Below are 19,515 nucleotides of genomic sequence, written 5' to 3' on the forward strand. Positions count from 1 at the left end.
GGTTAAACTGACTGGCCTGAAGTTCCTTACACTTTTTTTGGACACGGGTGTAACATTTGTGATTCTCCAGTCCTATGGCACCACCCTTGTGTCTAAGGAGGATTGGAAGATTATGGCCAGTGCCTCCGCAATTTCCTCCCTTACTTTCCTAAGTTATCTTTGGATGCATCTCATCCGGTCCTAGTAACTAATCAACTTTAGGTACAACTGGTCTTTCTAATATATCCGCTTGATCTATTTTTAGCCCATCCAGTGTCTCGATTATCTCTTCTTTCACCATGAATTAGGAGGCATCTTCTTGCTTGGTAAAGGCAGATGCAAAGTATTTATTTAGTATCTCAGCCATGCCCTCTGCCTCCATGTGTAAATCCCCTTTTTGGTCCCTAATCAGCCCCACTCCTCCTTTTAACATCCTTTTACTATTTATATGCCTATAGAAGACTTTTGGATTCCCTCTTATATTAGCTGCCAGTCTCTTCTCATACACTCTCTTTGTCTTATTTGTTTTTCACTTCCCGTCTGAGCCTTTCATATTCCACCTTGTTCTCAATTGTATTATCCACCCGACACCTGTCATATGCAACCTTTTTCTATTTCATCTTACTCTCTATTTCTTTCGCCATCCAGGGAGCTCTCGGTGTTTGTTTTACCTTTCCCACTCGTGGGAATGTATCTTAACTGTACCCAAACTATCTCTTTAAAGGCAGCCCATTGTTCAATTACAGTTTTGCCTGCTAATCTTTGATTCCACTTTATCTGGGCCAGATCTCACCCCATTGAAGTTAGTCCACCCCCAATTATTTATTTTTACTCTGGATTGTTCCTTGCCCTTTTCCAGAGGTAATCAATACCTTATGAAACTATGATCACTGTTACCTAAATGTTACACTACTGACAGTTGATCCACTTGTCCCACCTCATTCCCCAGAACCAGATCCAGCAATGCCTCCTTCCTCACTGAACTGGAAACATACTGCTGTGGAATATTCTCCTGAACACATGCTAGAAACCCTTGCCCCTCTCTGCCCTTTACATTATTACTTTCCCAGTCTATATTAGAATAATTATAACTACTTGATAATTCTTGCACCTCTCTGTAATTTCCTTGCAAATGTGTTCCTCTATATCTTTCCCACTAGTTGGTAGCCTATAGAATACACACAGTAATGTAATGGCGCCTCGATTGTTCCTTAGCTGCAGCCAAATAGATTCAGTCCTTGAGCCCTCTAGGACATCCTCTCCCTCTCCATTAATGTAATATTCTTCTTAATCAATACTGCTACCCCTCCTCCTTTCTTTCCTTCCTTATCTTTCCTGAACACCTTGTATCCAGGAATATTTAGTACCAAGTCCTGTATTTTTTGGAGCCTGGTCTCTGTTATCCCCATGACATCATGGCGAGATAATACTAGCCTACTCAGGACAAGCTGGGAGGTGCATTGGTGCTTAAAATGGTGAGGGAAAGCTGTAGGGGGGGGGGGGGGGGGGGAAACGCGTGGGTGGTGGGAGGGAGGGGGTTGAGTGCCTTCACAATGCCATGGAATTTTACCAGGGCAGGAAAGGTCAAGGATGGCTTTCTCACTCAGACTTGTTGAGGCCCTTAAATGGCTAATTAAGGGTCACTTAAAGGCCGCTTCCTGCCGCTGCTAGTATTTTACCAGCAGCAGGGGTGCCCTCTGCTACTTGGGGAAGGCGCCCAGTAAAAGCCGGTGGCCTTCCTGCAGGCTTGGCGGAGGGGTGGGAGGGGGCTACATGTGTCCTTCTATTGGGGCACCCTGTGGCTCACAGAGGGACCCCCATTTCGGAAAGACCTCCCTACCCTCAGGACGACATCCCCATCTCCTGCTGGGGTCTGCCTCACTTGCCCCGATCAGCCCCACAAACTCACCTCGATTCCGGAGCCTCCTCCATGCAGACCTGCTGCATTCCCAGTGGCCGGCAGCTCTTGGAGACAGGCCCTCTGCCCGGCGGAAGGCAGTTAACTGTCTGATTGCCATTGAATTCCATTTGGACTTCCGAAAATGGCTGAGGCTGGCTCGGCCCTGGCTTCCCAACCTGGTTTTGGGACCCCCGCTGCAGGGACAAAATCCAGCTTCAGAAATGAAACCGGATGGGCCACCCGGCATTGACCTAGGCACCGGAAACGACAATGGCAAACCCAGCCCTGTCGACCCTGCAAAGTCCTCCTTACTAACATCTGGGGGCTTGTGCAAAAGTTGGGAGAGCTGTCCCACAGACTAGTCAAGCAACAGCCTGACATAGTCATACTCACGGAATCATACCTTGCAGACAATGTTCCAGACACTGCAATCACTATCCCTGGGTATGTCCTGTCCCACTGGCAGGACAGACCCAGCAGTGGTGGGACAGTGGACTACAGTAGGGAGGGAGTTGCCCTGGGAGTCTTCAACATCGACTCCGGACCCCATAAAGTCTCATGGCATCAGGTCAAACATGGGCAAGATAACCCCCTACTGATTACCACCTACCGTCCTCCCTCAGCTGCTGTTGAACAGTACTTGGAGGAAGCACTGAGGTTGGCAAGAGCACAAAATGTACTCTGAGTGGGGGACTTCAATGTCCATTACCAAGAATGGCTCGGTAGCACCACTACTGACCGAGCTGGCCGAGTACTAAAGGACATAGCTACTAGACTAGGTCTGTGGCAGGTGGTGGGGGAACCAACAAGAGGGAAAAACATACTTGACCTTGTCCTCACCAATCTGCCTGCCGCAGACGCATCTGTCCATGAGTGTATTGGTCGGTGTGACCACCGCACAGTCCTTGTGGAGACGAAATCCCGCCTTCACATTGAAGATACCATCCATCGTGTTGTGTGGCACTACCACCGTGCTAAATGGGATAGATTTCGAACAGATCTAGCAATGCAAAACTGGGCATCCATGAGATGCTGTGGGCCATCAGCAGCAGCAGCAGAATTGTACTCAACCACAATCTGTAACCTCATGGCCCGGCATATCCCCCACTCTACCATTACCAACAAGCCAGGAGACCAACCCTGATTCAATGAAGAGTGCAGGAGGGCATGCCAGGAGCAAAATGAGGTGTCAACCTGGTGAAGCTACAACACGGGACTATCTGTGTGCCAAACAGCACAAGCAGCATGTGATAGACAGAGCTAAGCGATTCCATCACCAACGGATCAAATCTAAGCTCTGCAGTCCTGCCACATCCAGTCGTGAATGGTGGTGGACAATTAAACAACTAACTGGAGGAGGTGGCTCCACAAATATCCCCATCCTCAATGATGGGGGAGCCCAGCACATCAGTGCGAAAGATAAGGCTGAAGCATTTGCAACAATCTTCAGCCAGAAGTGCCGAGTTGGTGATCCATCTTGGCCCCCTCCTGAAGTCCCCAGCATTACAGATGCCAGACTTCAGCCAATTCAATTCACTCCGCGTGATATCAAGAAACGACTGAAGGCACTGGATACTGCAAAGGCTATGGGTCCTGACAATATTCTGGCAATAGTACTGAAGACCTGTGCTCCAGAACTTGCCGCACCCCTAGCCAAGCTGTTCCAGTATAACTACAACACTGACATCTACCCGGCAATGTGGAAAATTGCTCAGGTCTGTCCTGTACACAAAAAGCAGGACAAATCCAACCCAGCCAATTAACGCCCCATCAGTCTACTCTCAAAAATCAGTAAAGTGATGGAAGGTGTCATCAATAGTGCCATCAAGCAGCACTTGCTTCGCAATAACCTGCTCAGTGATGCTCAGTTTGGGTTCCACCAGGTCCACTCAGCCTGGCCTCATTACAGCCTTGGTTCAAACATGGACAAAAGAGCTGAACTCAAGAGGTGAGGTGAGACTGACTGCCCTTGACATCAAGGCAGCATTTGACTGAGTATGGCATCAAGGAGCCCTAGCAAAACTGGAGTCAATGGGAATCAGGGGAAAACCCTCCGCTGGCTGGAGTCATATCTAGCGCAAAGGAAGATGGTTGTGGTTGTTGGAGGTCAATCATCTAAGCTCCAGGACATCACTGCAGGAGTTCCTCAGGGTAGTGTCCTAGACCCAACCATCTTCAGCTGCTTCATCAATGACCTTCCTTCAATCATAAGGTCTGAAGTGGGGATGTTCGCTGATGATTGCATAATGTTCAGCACCATTCGCGACTCCTCAAATACTGAAGCAGTCCGTGTAGAATTGCAGCAAGACCTGGACAATATCCAGGCTTGGGCTGATAAATGGCAAGTAACATTTGCGCCACACAAGTGCCAGGCAATGACCATCTCCAACAAGAGAGAATCTAACCATCTCCCCATGACATTCAATGGCATTACGATCACTGAATCCCCCACTATCAACATCCTAGTGCCCACCATTGACCAGAAACTGAACTGGAGTAGCCATATAAATACCGTGGCTCCAAGAGCAGGTCAGAGGCTCGGAATCCTGAGGCGAGTAACTCCCCTCCTGACTCCCCAAAGCCTGTCCACCATCTACAAGGCACAAGTCAGGAGTGTGATGGAATACTCTCCACTTGCCTGGATGGGTGCAGCTCCAACAACACTCAAGAAGTTCGACACCATCCAGAACAAAGCAGCCCGCTTGATTGGCACACCATGCACAAACATTCACTCCCTCTACCACCAAGGCACAGTGGCAGCAGTGTGTAACATCTACAAGATGCACTGCAGCAACGCACCAAGTCTCCTTAGACAGCACCTTCCAAACCCACGACTTCTACCACCTCGAAGGACAAGAGCAGCAGATGCATGAGAACACCACCACCTGCAAGTTCCCGTCCAAGTCACACACCATCCTGACTTGGAACTATATCGCCGTTCCTTCACAGTTGCTGGGTCAAAATCCTGAAACTCCCATCCTAAAAGCACTGTGGGTATACCTACCTCACATGGACTGCAGCGGTTCAAGAAGGCAGCTCACCACCACCTTCTCAAGGGCAATTAGGGATGGGCAATAAATGCTGGCTTAGCCAGCGACGCCCACATCCCATGAATGAATAAAAGAAAAATTTCCACGTGGCTATCTGTGCCTGCAGCTCACCAACCCTCTATACCACACTCCATACATTCACATACACGCACAGTAAACATAATTTCGACCTTATTACATTCCTTCTGACTCTGACCCCACCCTACTATTTCCTACTCTCGTGTAATCTGTTTCTCCCAATTCTCTGTGCACTTTGGTTTTCCTCTCTAATATTACCTCCATATTTTCAGTAGCGGGAAATATGGTGGATCAGCTGCCCGCTGGGAGGTTAATTGAACTACTTAAGTGGCGAATTAAGGGCCACTTCCTAACTCCGCGGGCTTTACCCACATTGGAAGGGCCCGCCATCGCGATGGGGGGATCTGCCCAGTGAAACCTGGCTGCCTCCCAGTGGGTTCTGGGAGCTGGCCCTCCTTTATGGCCCACAAAGGTTCCTCTGGCAGCAATGACTGCCCTCACAGCACAGTGCCACTGGTGTCCTTCTCTCTCTGTGTCTCCTTCTCTGTGTGTCTCTCCTTCTCTCTGTGTGTCTCTCCTTCTCTCTGTGTGTCTCTCCTTCTCTGTGTCTCTCCTTCTCTCTGTGTGTCTCTCCTCTCTGTGTGTTTCTCCTTCTCTCTGTGTGTTTCTCCTTCTCTCTGTGTGTCTCCTTCTCTGTGTGTTTCTCCTTCTCTGTCAGTCTCCTTCTCTGTGTGTTTCTCCTTCTCTCTGTCTGTCTCCTTCTCTCTGTGTTTCTTCTTCTCTCTGTGTTTCTTCTTCTCTCTGTGTTTCTCCTTCTCTCTGTGTCTCTCCTTCTCTCTGTGTTTCTCCTTCTCTCTGTGTCTCTCCTTCTCTCTCTGTGTCTCTCCTTCTCTCTCTGTGTCTCTCCTTCTCTCTGTGTGTCTCTCCTTCTCTGTGTGTGTGTCTCTCCTTCTCTGTGTGTGTGTCTCTCCTTCTCTGTGTGTGTGTGTCTCTCCTTCTCTCTGTGTGTCTCTCCTTCTCTCTGTCTCTCCTTCTCTCTGCGTGTCTCTCCTTCTCTCTGCGTGTCTCTCTCCTTCTGTCTGTGTGTTACTCCTACTCTCTGCTTGTCTCTCTTTCTCTCTACATGTCTTTTTTTCTTTCTGTGTGGCTGGGATTTTGTGTGGACCCCTGAGACGGGGTTGGATGTGGGGGGGCCTGGAGCATCGTAATGGTGTGGGTGAAGTGTGGTGGCTCGGAGGGCCCATCACCTCCTCGTTTCCAAACGCTCTTCCCGGGGGTGGGATAAGCTGATGACAGTCTTTCTGCCCAGAGGCCAATTGAGGCACTTAAGTGGCATGTTTGGAACCTTTCCCACCGCCACTGGAATCTTACCAGCGGTGGGAGGGGGGGATACCTCCATTATGGGGAGGATGCTTTGGAACACGAAGCACCCTCCCTGCAGGCTTGGTGGGGTTCCCTCTTTCGTGGGCAATTTGTGGCCCACGTAGTCCCCCACTGGGAACCACCTTGTCCTCCCGCACTGCCCCCCACCCCCCCAAACTGCACAACCACCCACCAGCCCCACCTCACTGGGGCCTTCCGGAATGGTCCTGGTGACTCCGCCTCACTTACCTGAGGTCTGGGATTCCAGCACTGGGCCTGGGTCCGAGGCTTCTGCAGTTCCGGCAGTGGCCATCGCTCCTGGTGGCGTTGCCGATATGGCTGGGCTGCTGGCTCTCTGATTGGCTGGCAGCTCTTGGAGGCGGGTTCCTGATCCTGGCCCATGTTGTTAAATGACTGGAGGATCGCTCTGGGTGGGGGCGGGGGGGAGGGTGTGAAAAGGTTGAGGTGGGCTCTCCGCCACCTTTTTGGCCTGGCACCGGGAGCCCCAGTTCCAGCACAAAATCCACCGCTGTGTATCTCTCTCTCTCTCTCTCTCTCTCTTTCTCTCTGTATATCTCTTTTTCCCCATGTTTCTCTGTTTCTCTCTGTGTGTCTCTGACTCTCTTCATCCCTCAGCTATCATGGGAACCTGATCCTTTTACAGCTGACCTTTTCATCCCTGGGAGTAAGGGGTCCCCAACCTGTATGTCATGTCGATGCACTTGCATCTGTGCCTTAGTGATGGGCCTCAGCTCAGCCTGCCTGTTCCCTCAGATAAAAATACAATATAGAAATAAAGTGGTTCATATAAAGAGCCTGAGAAAGTGTGGAATAAGGGAAGGACATTCTGGGTGCTTAATCTCAAGCTTTGCACAGTCGTGATGACCAAGGAGGACCAAGAAACTGATAAAGAAAGGGGAAAGAGAATATGGATACAAGCTAGCTAGAAACATAAAAGCTACTTTAGGTATGTGAAATGGAAAAGATTAGCTGGGACAAATGTGGGTCATTACAGGTGGAGACAGGAGAATTTATAATGGAGAATAGGGAAATGGCAGAGAAACTAAACCATTACTTTGTGTCTGTCTTATAAGAACATAGAACATAGAACATAGAAAAATACAGCACAGAACAGGCCCTTCGGCCCACGATTTTTTTTTAGATTAGAGATACAGCACTGAAACAGGCCCTTCGGCCCACCGAGTCTGTGCCGACCATCAACCACCCATTTATACTAATCCTACACTAATCCCATATTCCTACCAAACATCGCCACCTGTCCCTATATTTCCCTACCACCTACCTATACTAGTGACAATTTATAATGGCCAATTTACCTATCAACCTGCAAGTCTTTTGGCTTGTGGGAGGAAACCGGAGCACCCGGAGAAAACCCACGCAGACACAGGGAGACTTGCAAACTCCACACAGGCAGTACCCGGAATCGAACCCGGGTCCCTGGAGCTGTGAGGCTGCGGTGCTAACCACTGCGCCACTGTGCCGCCCTTTGTGCCGATCCTTTGTCCTCTGTCAAGGACAATTTAATCTATACCCCATCATTCTCCTTTATCCATATACCTATCTAAAAGCCGTTTGAAAGTCCCTAAAGTTTCTGACTCAACAACTTCCCCAGGCAAGGCATTCCATGTCCCGACCACTCTCTGGGTAAAGAACCTTCCCCTGACATCCCCCTTATATCTCCCACCCTTCACTTTAAATTTATGACCCCTTGTAACGCTTTGCTCCACCCGGGGAAAAAGTTTCTGACTGTCTACCCTATCTATTCCCCTGATCATCTTATAAACCTCTATCATGTCACCCCTCATCCTTCTCCGTTCTAATGAGAAGAGGCCTAGAATGTTCAGCCTTTCCTCGTAAGACTTATTCTCCATTCCAGGCAACATCCTGGTAAATCTCCTCTGCACCCTCTCCAAGGCTTCCACATCCTTCCTAAAATGAGGCGACCAGAACTGCACACAGTACTCCAAATGAGGCCTTACCAAGGTCCTGTACAGCTGCATCATCACCTCACGGCTCTTAAATTCAATCCCTCTGCTAATGAACGCTAACACCCCATATGCCTTCTTCACAGCCCTATCCACTTGAGTTGCAACTTTCAACGATCTATGCACATAGACCCCAAGGTCTCTCTGCTCCTCCACATGCCCAAGAACCCTACCGTTAACCCAGTATTTTGCATTCGTGTTTGTCCTTCCAAAATGGACGACCTCACACTTTTCAGGGTTAAACTCCATCTGCCACTTTTCAGCCCAGCACTGCAACCTATCCAAGTCCCTTTGCAGACGACAATAGCCCTCCTCGGTATCCACAACTCCACCAACCTTTGTATCATCTGCAAATTTACTGACCCACCCTTCGACTTCCTCATCCAAGTCGTTAATAAAAATCACAAACAGGAGAGGACCCAGAACTGATCCCTGTGGCACGCCACTGGTAACTGGGCTCCAGGCTGAGTATTTACCATCTAAGACCACTCTCTGCCTTCTATCAGTTAGCCAATTCTTAATCCAACTGGCCACATTCCCCACTATCCCATGCCTCCTGACTTTCTCCATAAGTCTACCATGGGGGACCTTATCAAATGCCTTACTAAAATCCATGTACACCACATCCACTGGTTTACCCTCATCCACTTGCTTGGTCACCTGCTCAAAGAATTCAATCAGGCTTGTGAGGCAAGACCTACCCCTCACAAAACCGTGCTGACTGTCCCGAATCAAGCAGTGTCTTTCCAGATGCTCAGAAATCCTATCCCTCAGCACCTTTTCCATCAACTTGCCTACCACCGAAGTAAGACTAACTGGCCTGTAATTCCCAGGGTTGTTCCTATTCCCTTTCTTGAACAGGGGCACAACATTTGCCACCCTCCAATCACCTGGTACCACCCCCGTCAACAGAGAAGATGAAAAGATCATTGCCAGCGGCTCTGCAATTTCATCCCTTGCTTCCCATAACATCCTTGGATATACCCCGTCAGGCCCGGGAGACTTGTCTATCTTCAAGTTATTCAAAAACCCCAACACATCTTCCCTCCTAACGAGCACTTCCTCGAGCTTACCAGTCTGTTTCACACCGTCCTCTTCAGTAATACACCCCTTCTCATTCGTAAATACCGAAGAGAAGTACTCATTCAATACCTCACTTATCTCTTCCGGCTCAACACACAGTCTCCCGCTATTGTCCTTGACCGGACCTACGGTCCCCCTAGTCATCCTCATATTTCTGACATACGCGTAAAAGGCCTTGGGGTTTTCTTTTATCCTACCCGCCAAGCATTTTTCATGCCCTCTCTTAGCTCTCCTAATCCCTTTCTTCAGATCCTTCCTGGCCATCTTGTATCCCTCCAGAGCTATGCCTGTGCCCTTTTTCCTCAACCTTATATACGCATCCTTCTTCTTCCTAACAAGACTCTCAACCTCTCTTGTCAACCACGGTTCCCTCACATGACCATCCCTTCCCTGTCTGACAGGGACATGCTTATCAATGGCCCCTACTATCTGCTCCTTGAAAAAGTTCCACATTTCGACCGTGCCCTTCCCTGCCAGCATATGCTCCCAACTTATGCTCCTCAGTTCCTGCCTGACAGCATCATATCTACCCTTCCCCCAATTGTAAACCTTGCCCTGTTGCACATACCTATCCCTCTCCATTACCACAGTGAATGCTACAGAATTGTGATCACTATCTCCAAAGTGCTCGCCCACCAACAGCTCTATCACTTGCCCTGGTTCATTACCTAGTACCAAATCCAATATTGCCTCCCCTCTGGTCGGGCAGTCTACATACTGAGTCAGAAAAGCTTCCTGGACATACTGCACAAACACTACCCCATCCAAACTATTCGATCTAAAGAGTTGCCAATCAATATTTGGGAAGTTGAAATCCCCCATAATTACTACCCTGTGACTTCTGCTCCTTTCCAAAATCTGTTTCCCAATCTGCTCTTCCACCTCCCTGCTGCTATTGGGGGGCCGATAGAAAACTCCCATCAAGGTGACTGCTCCTTTCCTGTTCCTGACCTCAACCCACAGTGCCTCAGTCGGCAGATCCTCCTCGAAAATTCTTTCAGCAGTTGTTACACTATTTCTAACTAACAATGCCACCCCCCCACCTCTTTTACCACCATTCCTAATCTTATGAAAACATCTATAACCAGGTACCTCCAAGAACCATTCCTCCCCCTCACCTATCCACGTTTCAGTGATGGCCACAACATCGTAGTCCCAAGTGCCCATCCACGCCTTCAATTCACTCACCTTATTCCTGATGCTTCTTGCGTTGAAGTATACGCACTTTAACCCTTCTCCGTGCCCATCTGTCCTCTGCGACAGTGCTACCTTCCCCAATACCTCACTACACTCTTTGTCTTTCTGAGTGGACCCACTGGTCCCTGGACTACAAGTCCGGTTCCCATCCCCCTCCCAAACTAGTTTAAACCCTCCCGAACAGTACTAGCAAACCTCCCTCCCAGGATATTGGTGCCCCTCTGGTTCAGATGCAGCCCGTCCTGTTTGAACAGGTCCCATCTTCCCCAGAATGCAGTCCAATTATCCAAGAACTGGAAGCCCTCTCTTCTACACCATTCCTGCAGCCACGTGTTCAGCTGTGCTCTCTCCCTATTCCTAGCCTCACTATCACGTGGCGCCGGCAACAAACCAGAGATAACAACTCTGTCCGTCCGAGCTTTCAGCTTCCAGCCTAACTCCCTAAACTCACTTCTAACATCTGTGCCACCCTTCCTTCCTACGTCGTTGGTGCCAATGTGCACCACGACCTCTGGCTGCTCCCCCTCCCCTTTAAGGATCCTGAAGACGCGATCACAAACATCACGGACCCTGGCACCAGGTAGGCAACAAACCATCCGTGCGTCTCGCTTGCGCCCACAGAACCGCCTGTCGGTACTCCTCACCATCGAGTCCCCGATGACTAGTGCTCTCCCATTCTCCCTCCCTCCCTTCTGAGCCACAGTGCAGGACCCCGTGCCAGAGGCCCGTTCACTGCAGCCTGCCCCCGATAGGCCGTCCCCCCCAACAGTATCTAAAACTGTATACTTGTTGCTGAGGGGAACGACCACAGGAGATCCCTGCACTGACCTCTTCCCACCTCTAACTGTTACCCAGCTGCCTTTGTTTTGTGGAGTAACGACATCCCTGTAGCTTCTATCTATCACCCCCTCAGCTTCCCGAATGATCCTCAGTTCATCCAGCTCCAGCTCCAGTTCCCTAACACGGTCTGATAGGAGCTGGAGACGGATGCACTTCCAGCAGGTGAAGTCGGCAGGGTCACCGGAGGTTCCCCTCACCTCGAACATACTGCAGGAGGAGCACTGCACTCCCCTGGCTGCCATTTCTTTTACTCAATTATCCCTTAATTAAGTACAAATATAGATATTAACAAAAACAGTGAAATAGCTTACCTGTTCAGTCCTTTTTGGCTAGAGGAGGAGGGTAAAAAGGGTCTTATTATTATGTTAGAGGAGGAGGATGGGTGGGAGACACTACATTTGTAGTTTCTCGGGTTAACTCTGCTCCGCACCTTTAAAGAAAATACCTACCCAGGAGTCCTTGCTGCCGTCCAGCTTCCGGTTCCTCCCGCGCCAAAAGTAACTTGAACACAAGGAAAACAGTAAGAACAACTTTTAAAACACAGCTCCTGTTGCCTTCACTTACCCACCGAAGAGTCGCTACCTTCTCCTGCTTCTCCGCCGGGAAATGAGAACTAGGAGCAGGAGTCAGCAATTCAGCCCCTCGAACCTGCTCCGCCATTCAATATGATCATGACTGATCTCATCTCGGCCTCAACTCCACTTTCCTGCCCATTCTCCATAACCCTTCAACCCTTTACTAATTAAAAATCTGTCTATCACAGAAGAAGATACAGAAAATCTCCCAGAAATACTTGGCAACCAAGGGACATGTGAAACTGAGGAACTGAAAGAAATTAGTATTAGTAAAGAGGTATTACTTGAAAAGTTAACTGGATTGAATGTTGATAAATCCCCTGGACTAGATAAGCTACGTCCAAGATTACTGAAGGAGGCGGCTATAGAGATAATGATTATCTTTCAAAATTCTATAGATTCTGGAAATGTTCCTGCAGATTGGAAAGTAGCAAATGTAACCCTACTATTTACGAAGGGAGCGAGGGAGAAAACAGAGAACTACTGACCTGTAACTTTGACGTCAGTAGTGGGGAAAATGTTAAAATCTATTATATGTGACAACTGGACACTGGGAAAATAATGATAAAATTGGACAAAGTCAACATAGATTTATGAAAGTGAAATATTGTTTGACAAACCTGTTGGAGTTTCTTGAGAATGTTACTTGCAGCATAGATAAAGGAGAACCAGTGGATGTGGTGTATTTGGATTTCCAGAAGGCTTTTGATAAGGTCCCACACAAGAGGTTAGTGTACAAAATTAGAGCACATGGGATTGGGATAATATACTGCTATGGACTGAGAATTGGTTAACAGACAGACAGCAGACAGTAGGAATAAATGGGTCATTCTCAGGATGGCAGGCTGTTACTAGTGGGGTACTGCAAGGATCAGTGCTTGGGCCATAGCTGTTCACAATCTATAGAAATGATTTCGATGTGGGAATCAAATGTAATATTTCCAAATTTGATGATGACACAAAACTAGGTGCGAATGTAAGTTGTGAGGAAAATGCAAGGAGGCTTCAAGGGGATTTGGACAGTCTAAGTGAATGAGCAAGAACATGGCAGATGAATTATAATGTGAATAAGTGTGAAGTGATCCACTGTGGTAGAAAAAACAAAACCACAGAATATTTCTTAGATGGTGAGAGGTTGGGAAGTGTTGGTGTCCAAAGGGACTTGGGTGTCCTTGTTCATGAGTCACTGAAAGCTAGTATGCAGGTGCAGCAAGCAATTGGGAAAGCAAGTGGTATGTTGGCCTTCATTGCAAGGGGTTTTGAGTACAGAAGTAAACATGTCTTGATGCAATTCTATAGAGCCTTGGTGAGACCGCACCTGGAGTATTGTGTACAGTTTTGGTCTCCTTATCTAAGGAAGGATCTACTTGCCGTAGAGGGAATGCAATGGAGGTTTACCAGACTAATCCCTGGGATGGTGGGATTGTCTTATGAGGAGAGATTGAGGCCTGTATTCTCCAGCGTTTTGAAGAATGAGAGGTGATCTCATTGAAACTTAAAAAATTCTTACAGGGCATGACAGGGTGGATGTAGATAGGATGTTTCCCCTGGCTGGTGAGTCTAGAACCAGGGGACATAGTCTCAGAATAAGAGTTACACCATTAAGGACTGAGATGAGGAGGAATTTCTTCACTCAGGAGGTTTGAATCTTTGGGATTCTCTACCCCAGAGGGCCATGGAAGCTCAATCATTGAGCATGTTCAAGACAGTGATAGATATCTGGATACTAATGACCTTAAGGGATATGAGGATAGCGTGGGAAAGTGGCATTGAGGTAGATGATCAGCCATGATCTAATTGAATGGTGGAGCAGGCTCGATGGGCTGAATGTCCCACTCCTGCTCCTATGTTCCTATAATCCACTTGTCTGATGGACCCAATCCCTTTAGTCTTACGAAAGTGGGTCTCCTAATTTAATAGTTATACCAAAGGGCCAGCACAGGCATAATGGGCCAAATGGCCTCTTTCTGTGCACATTATTTTATAATTCTCTACTTAGGCCATTTCTCAGTCACTTCTCTTCAAGCCTGAAGAGTCCAATCCCATCTTTCCTTTCAGTCAATCCTCTATCCCCAGGGTTTGGCCTCATAATATCTGGGCCTAATTCTAAACCACCCTGAGGCCAGTGTCTAACTGTGTTTTCGTTGCATTTGGAGGTTATTGTACTGCTGTGTAACGACATTTTCTGGGTGTTTACGGAATGGTTGTTTATACTTGTAATACTTTCTGCCCCACTGTTGAACACATCACGGAAGGCAAGGATTCTTTCGAGCCCTATTTAATTGGTTATGGCATAAATCAGGATAACATATATCTTCAAGCTGCCTGTTTCGTGGCCAATTTAAATTTCACTGCAATTGTTTTTCATTGAGCTGCTCCTAATCCTGTTCCAGATGTGCTTCATTTGTTAATCAAAACACTAGAATCAATAGTACAAAATTGGGTGAAAATAATTGTTGAAAATTATTGGTTGCTTAGTGGGTTCAGGCATTTTCTTTGTAGCTTAGATATTTGGCCTCAAATTGAACTCAAAAGGAAACAAGCAAAGTTTCGTCTTTCTTGTGAAAAGTTCCTTCAGTTATCGCATCCCCTGCTTTGTAAAACTCGCTCCATTAACCACCTTATATCTCCCTATCTTCCTTCAAAACCCTTTTAAAATCCCATCTCTGGATTTCTCCCCCTTGTTTTTAAATCCCTGCATGGCCTCGCTCCCTCCTTACTGCTGTAAACACCTCCAGCCCTACAACCTTCCGAGATATCTGCTCTCCTCCACTTCTAGCCTCTTGCACACCCCTCATTTCCTTCGTTCCATCATTAGCGGCCGTGCCTTCAGCTTCTGAGGCCTCAAGTTCTGGAATTCCCTTCCTAAACCTCTCTGCCTCCCTGCCTCTCTCTCCTCCTTTAAGCTATGCCTTAAAACGTACCTCTTCGATAAAGTTTTTGGTCACCTGTCCTAATTTCTGCTCCTGTGACTTGGTGTCAGTTTGCTTTTTGATAACGCTCCTGAGAACTGCCTTACGTTAAAGACACAATATAAATGTAAGTTGTTGTTGTTTGCTCCTTGTTGCCCTTGAAAAGGACTCTGATTCGCTCTCGGTACACATGCTATTGGTGGCGCTGCTGCTGCTTTGACGTTGGTAGACCAGATATTCTCAACCAGCACGCGGACAGGGTAGGGGGATGGGGGAAACATAAGCCGACATTAATTTTCTAAAGTAGGAGCCAAATATCTCAGTCCGAGAATAAATTGTATTTGTGCAGTCATGGATGCTCCTCTGAACCTGGCTTTTCGCCAAAATGATGATCGAGATGGATATGTTCAAAGAGAAAAGTGAACGTTTACAGCTGGCGCTAGGTTTTACAGATGTTCCGAGAGGTTTTATTGAGGTATGGAAAGTATTAGTCATTTGCCAATGAATTAAAACTGGTATTTAAATTTGAGTAAGTGGAAGGTGAAGATGGCATCATTAAGTAAGAGAGTCAGCCACCTCCATGGCTTATTTGCCCCATGTGGGTAGCCTTGGTTCGGCCCTTCTGAGTTTGTACATGATACATGGGCAACTGAAGTAGGAGGAGGAATCTGCCAGCATGAGCTGGTACCCAACAAAAAGGGAAATTAATTGAGGGGTTGGGGCACAAATGAAAGAAAATGTATGGTACCACTTAATCCATAAACCAACCAAGTCAGTAAGAGCCAGTTCTTGCTTACTTTGTACTTAATGGTTGCGTAATGGTTGAGTCCAGGCTCCACTTTCCACAGCAGAGAAGGTGCAGGGGGAGAGCTGTTCAAAATCGTGAAGTGTCTTGATAGAGGGAATAAAGGAGAGTTTAGAATCAGAAGAAGCAGATTTAAGGTAATTGGCAAAAGAACCAGAAAGGGATTCGAGGAGAATGACTTTTATGCAGTGAGTTGTAGTGATCTGGAATGCACTGCCCGAATGGATGGTGGAAGCAAACTTAGTCGTAACTTGCAAAAGGGAATTGGACAAACAGTTGAAGAGGAAAAATTGTAGGGCTATGGGGAAAGAGTGGCACTAAGTGGATAGCTCTTCCAAAGGGCCAGTCCAGGCACGATGGGCTGAATGGCCTCCTTCTGTGCTGTAAGACTCTATATGGTTTTTGAATGAAAATTTCTGACCTGTCTTCTTCTCCCTAAGGTCCTCACGGAGCTGAGGAGGTGTCTGAGATGGTGGCACTCAAAAAGAAACTTGCGCTTCCACGAAAGACGCAACCGGAACCTATCAACAGAGAGCAGCGCCATGACCTATGTCACTCAAATGTCCTTGCTTGAGAAGTTTAGTCCAAAACGGAAGTCGTCAGACCACCGGAGCAGCCTTCAACCTGCGTGAAAAGGGGCCTCACACGTTGCATTTAATGAGCTATTTATAATTAATGAAGGTGAAATTATCAGCTGTCCTAGTTACATTTCTTTTTGTGAGTTTGCTTTAGTTTTTGTTCAATGTTCCTGATTTCCGCAAAGTTGCTGCTGATCATCCAACTTGTGGTGTGCGGGGAGGTCACTTCTCCACTGCAAGGATGTTGACGAGATGTGTGCAAGGAACTTCCAAAGCTCAAGAATATTATATATATAGATCCAGATCTTCAAAAGTTGATTCCTGTCCAAATGCCTCCCACTGGTTCAGCTTAGCACTTGTCTCCCTCGAGCAAAGGAGATTGAGGGGAGATTTGATAGAGGGGTACAAGATTATGATAGACTTAGATAAGTTAGACAAGGAAAATCTGTTCCCATTAACTGATGGTACAAGGATTACGGGGCACAGATTGAAGGTTTTGGGCAAGAGATGCAGGGGGAATGTGAGGAAGAACTTTTTTACGCAGTGAGTGGTAATGACCTGGAACTTGCTGCCCACGAGGGTGGTGGAAGCAGAAACAATCAATGATTTCAAAAGGAAATTGGATGGACACGAAGGAAATAGGGCGATGGGGATTGAGCAGGGGAGTGGGACTGACTGGATTTCTCAATAGACAGCCGGCATGGACTCGATGGGCCAAATGGCCTCCTTCTATGCTGTAAATGACTATGACTGTTGCGTCTGAGTCAGAAAGTCAAGTCCCACTCCAGAGACTTCAGCACCAAATCTAGGCTGATACTCCAATGCCGTACTGAGGGAATGCTGCAGTGTCAGAGGTGCCGTCTTTCAGACGAGATGTTAGACAGACATCTGCCCTCTTGAGTGAGTGTAAAAGATCCTATGGCACTATTTGAATAAGAGTTGATTGTGCCTTTGTGAGGTTGTGAAAAGCTCTACATAAATACTGTGCCACAGCTGACCTTTAACCTTAACTGCACTTTCCTGCCTGATCCCAATATACCTTGATTCCCCTTGAGTCTAAAAATCTATCAATCTCAGCCTTGAATATACTCAATGACTGAACATCCACAGCCCTCTGGGGTAGAGAATTCCAAAGATTTCTCCTTCTCTTGGTCTTAAATGGCCGAACCCTTCTACTGAGACTGTGTCCCCTAGTTCGAGACTCTCCGGCCAGCGGAAATAGCCTCTCAGCCTCACCTGACCCTAGGAGCCATTCCTCAGGTGTGAGCCCAGACTGAGTGAAGTACCATTGGAGGTGTGACAATTGAGCAGGGCCGACTGCACATTTTCCACCAGAAGTCACTCAGTGCCCACCGGGAGCAGGTGGGAATCCTGTGGGATCGAGGGGAAGGGGATCGACGTTTTTGCACTCTGTCCATTATTACTGCCCAGGAAGTAAATTGGGATGGGCTGTAAATCCAGCATTGCATCGCTTATTTCCCAACGTGCAGGTCAGGTTAAAATTGCCCCCGATTGTTCCAGCTCAACTATTCTCTCGGCTGACATCACCCAACTAAACATGGCGAGGCAACTTTTTTAAAATTGGCAAATCAAGGTGAAGGAATAGGATAACAAAAAAAACAACTTAAATTTATATAGTGTCTTTAAGGTAATAAAACATCTTAAGGTGCTACATAGAGGCATCTTTAAACAAAATTGGACCCCGAGCCACATAAGGAGATATTAGGGCAGATCACCAAAAGCTTGGTCAGCAAGGCAGGTTTCAAGGAGGAAAGCAAACGGAGAGGCAGGAAGTTAGGGAGGGCATTTCAGAGCTTAGGGCCTGTAATTAATTAAAGACCTGTGTTTAATTAAATTAGAAAGAATAGAAAAGACGTGATAAATGCAGCAGTTACAATTAGGTGCAGTTTAGATCATAAATAAGCTGACATTTCAGTGACAGTACTAAGGGAGTGCTGCACTCTCGGAGGTGCTGTCTTTCAGATGAGATTTTAAACCATCTGCCTCGATCAAGAGTATGTAAAAAGTCCCCTGGCACTATTTGAAGAAGAATAGGTGGCACTCTCACCACTGGCTCAGCCAATGTTTATCCCTCAATAAGCATGTAAAGCAGATAATGTGCTCATTTATCTTCCTGCTGTTCGTGGGATCTTGCTGTGTGCAAATTGGTTGCTGTAGTTCCCTGTATTAAAACAGTGACTACACTTTGATAGTACTTCACTGGCTGTCAAGGGCATTGACACATTCTATAGTGATGAAATGCAAGCTCCTTTTTTAACTCGGACAGATGTAAACTGACATCCCATCCCATGCTCCAGCAATCTGGAGTGTTGCCATCAAGGGATTGATTGATTAGTACCGTGGTCCTTGACAAGGCCTCAGTGGTTAACAGTGTCAGCAGAGAGAAGATCGTGGAATTGTGACCATAAACACATTTCTACGGTGTAAACATTTATAAAAATGCAAATATTGAATCACTGAATGCTGTTTTTTTTAGTACTCTTGTTTGCATGTGTACATGGTTGACTTATGCTATGTTATTGCTGTAAATACTTGTGGACACATCACTCTAAAATTTCTAAAACTTATCTGTGAACAGGAAGATGCCAAATAAACTTACCTGTGACACTATTGTTTTCAGCTCCAATAAGCATTTGATACAGTGCTGCACAACAGACTTGGGGGCAAGATTATAGCTCATGGAATAAAAGGGACAGTAGCAACATGGATACATAATTGGCTGAGTGATAGGGAACAGAGAGTAATGGTTAATAGATGTTTTTCGGGCTGGAGGAAGGTTTGTAGTGGAGTTCCCCAGGGATCAGTGTTGGGATCCTTGCTTTTCCTGATATATATTAATGACCTAGACCTTGGTGTACAGGGCACAATTTCATAATTTATGGAAGATACGAAACTTGGAAGCATTGTGAACTGTGAGGAGGATAGTGTAGAACTTCAGAAGGACATAGACAGGTTGGTGGAATGGGCAGACAAGTGGCAGATGACATTTAATGCAGTGAAGTGATTCATTTTGGCAGGAAGAACATGGAGAGACGATATAAAATAAAGAATGAAATTCTAAAGGGGGTTCAGAAGCAGAGGGACCTTGGTGTATATGTTTACATAAATCATTGAAGGTGGCAGGACAGGTTGAGAGAGTGGTTAATAGAGCATACAGTATCCTAGGCTTCATTAATAGCCCTTTCCTAT

The 19,515-nt window shown here is 47.0% G+C and overlaps 1 protein-coding gene across 2 annotated transcripts in view; it reads left to right on the top strand.

Annotated features, from left to right (window-relative positions):
* Positions 1 to 18,779, top strand: part of LOC137350711 (pituitary adenylate cyclase-activating polypeptide type I receptor-like) — an 83,156-nt gene extending 64,377 nt beyond the window's left edge. For both annotated transcript variants that reach the window (XM_068015631.1, XM_068015640.1), the window contains one exon: positions 16,168 to 18,779. In XM_068015631.1, coding sequence (XP_067871732.1) covers positions 16,168 to 16,359 — 192 coding nt within the window. In that variant the 3' untranslated portion in view covers positions 16,360 to 18,779. The remainder of the gene's footprint in view (positions 1 to 16,167) is intronic.
* Positions 18,780 to 19,515: the final 736 nt, after the last annotated feature.

The sequence above is a fragment of the Heterodontus francisci genome, chromosome 2 (genome assembly GCF_036365525.1).
Source record: "Heterodontus francisci isolate sHetFra1 chromosome 2, sHetFra1.hap1, whole genome shotgun sequence".
Classification (NCBI taxonomy): Eukaryota; Metazoa; Chordata; class Chondrichthyes; order Heterodontiformes; family Heterodontidae; genus Heterodontus; species Heterodontus francisci.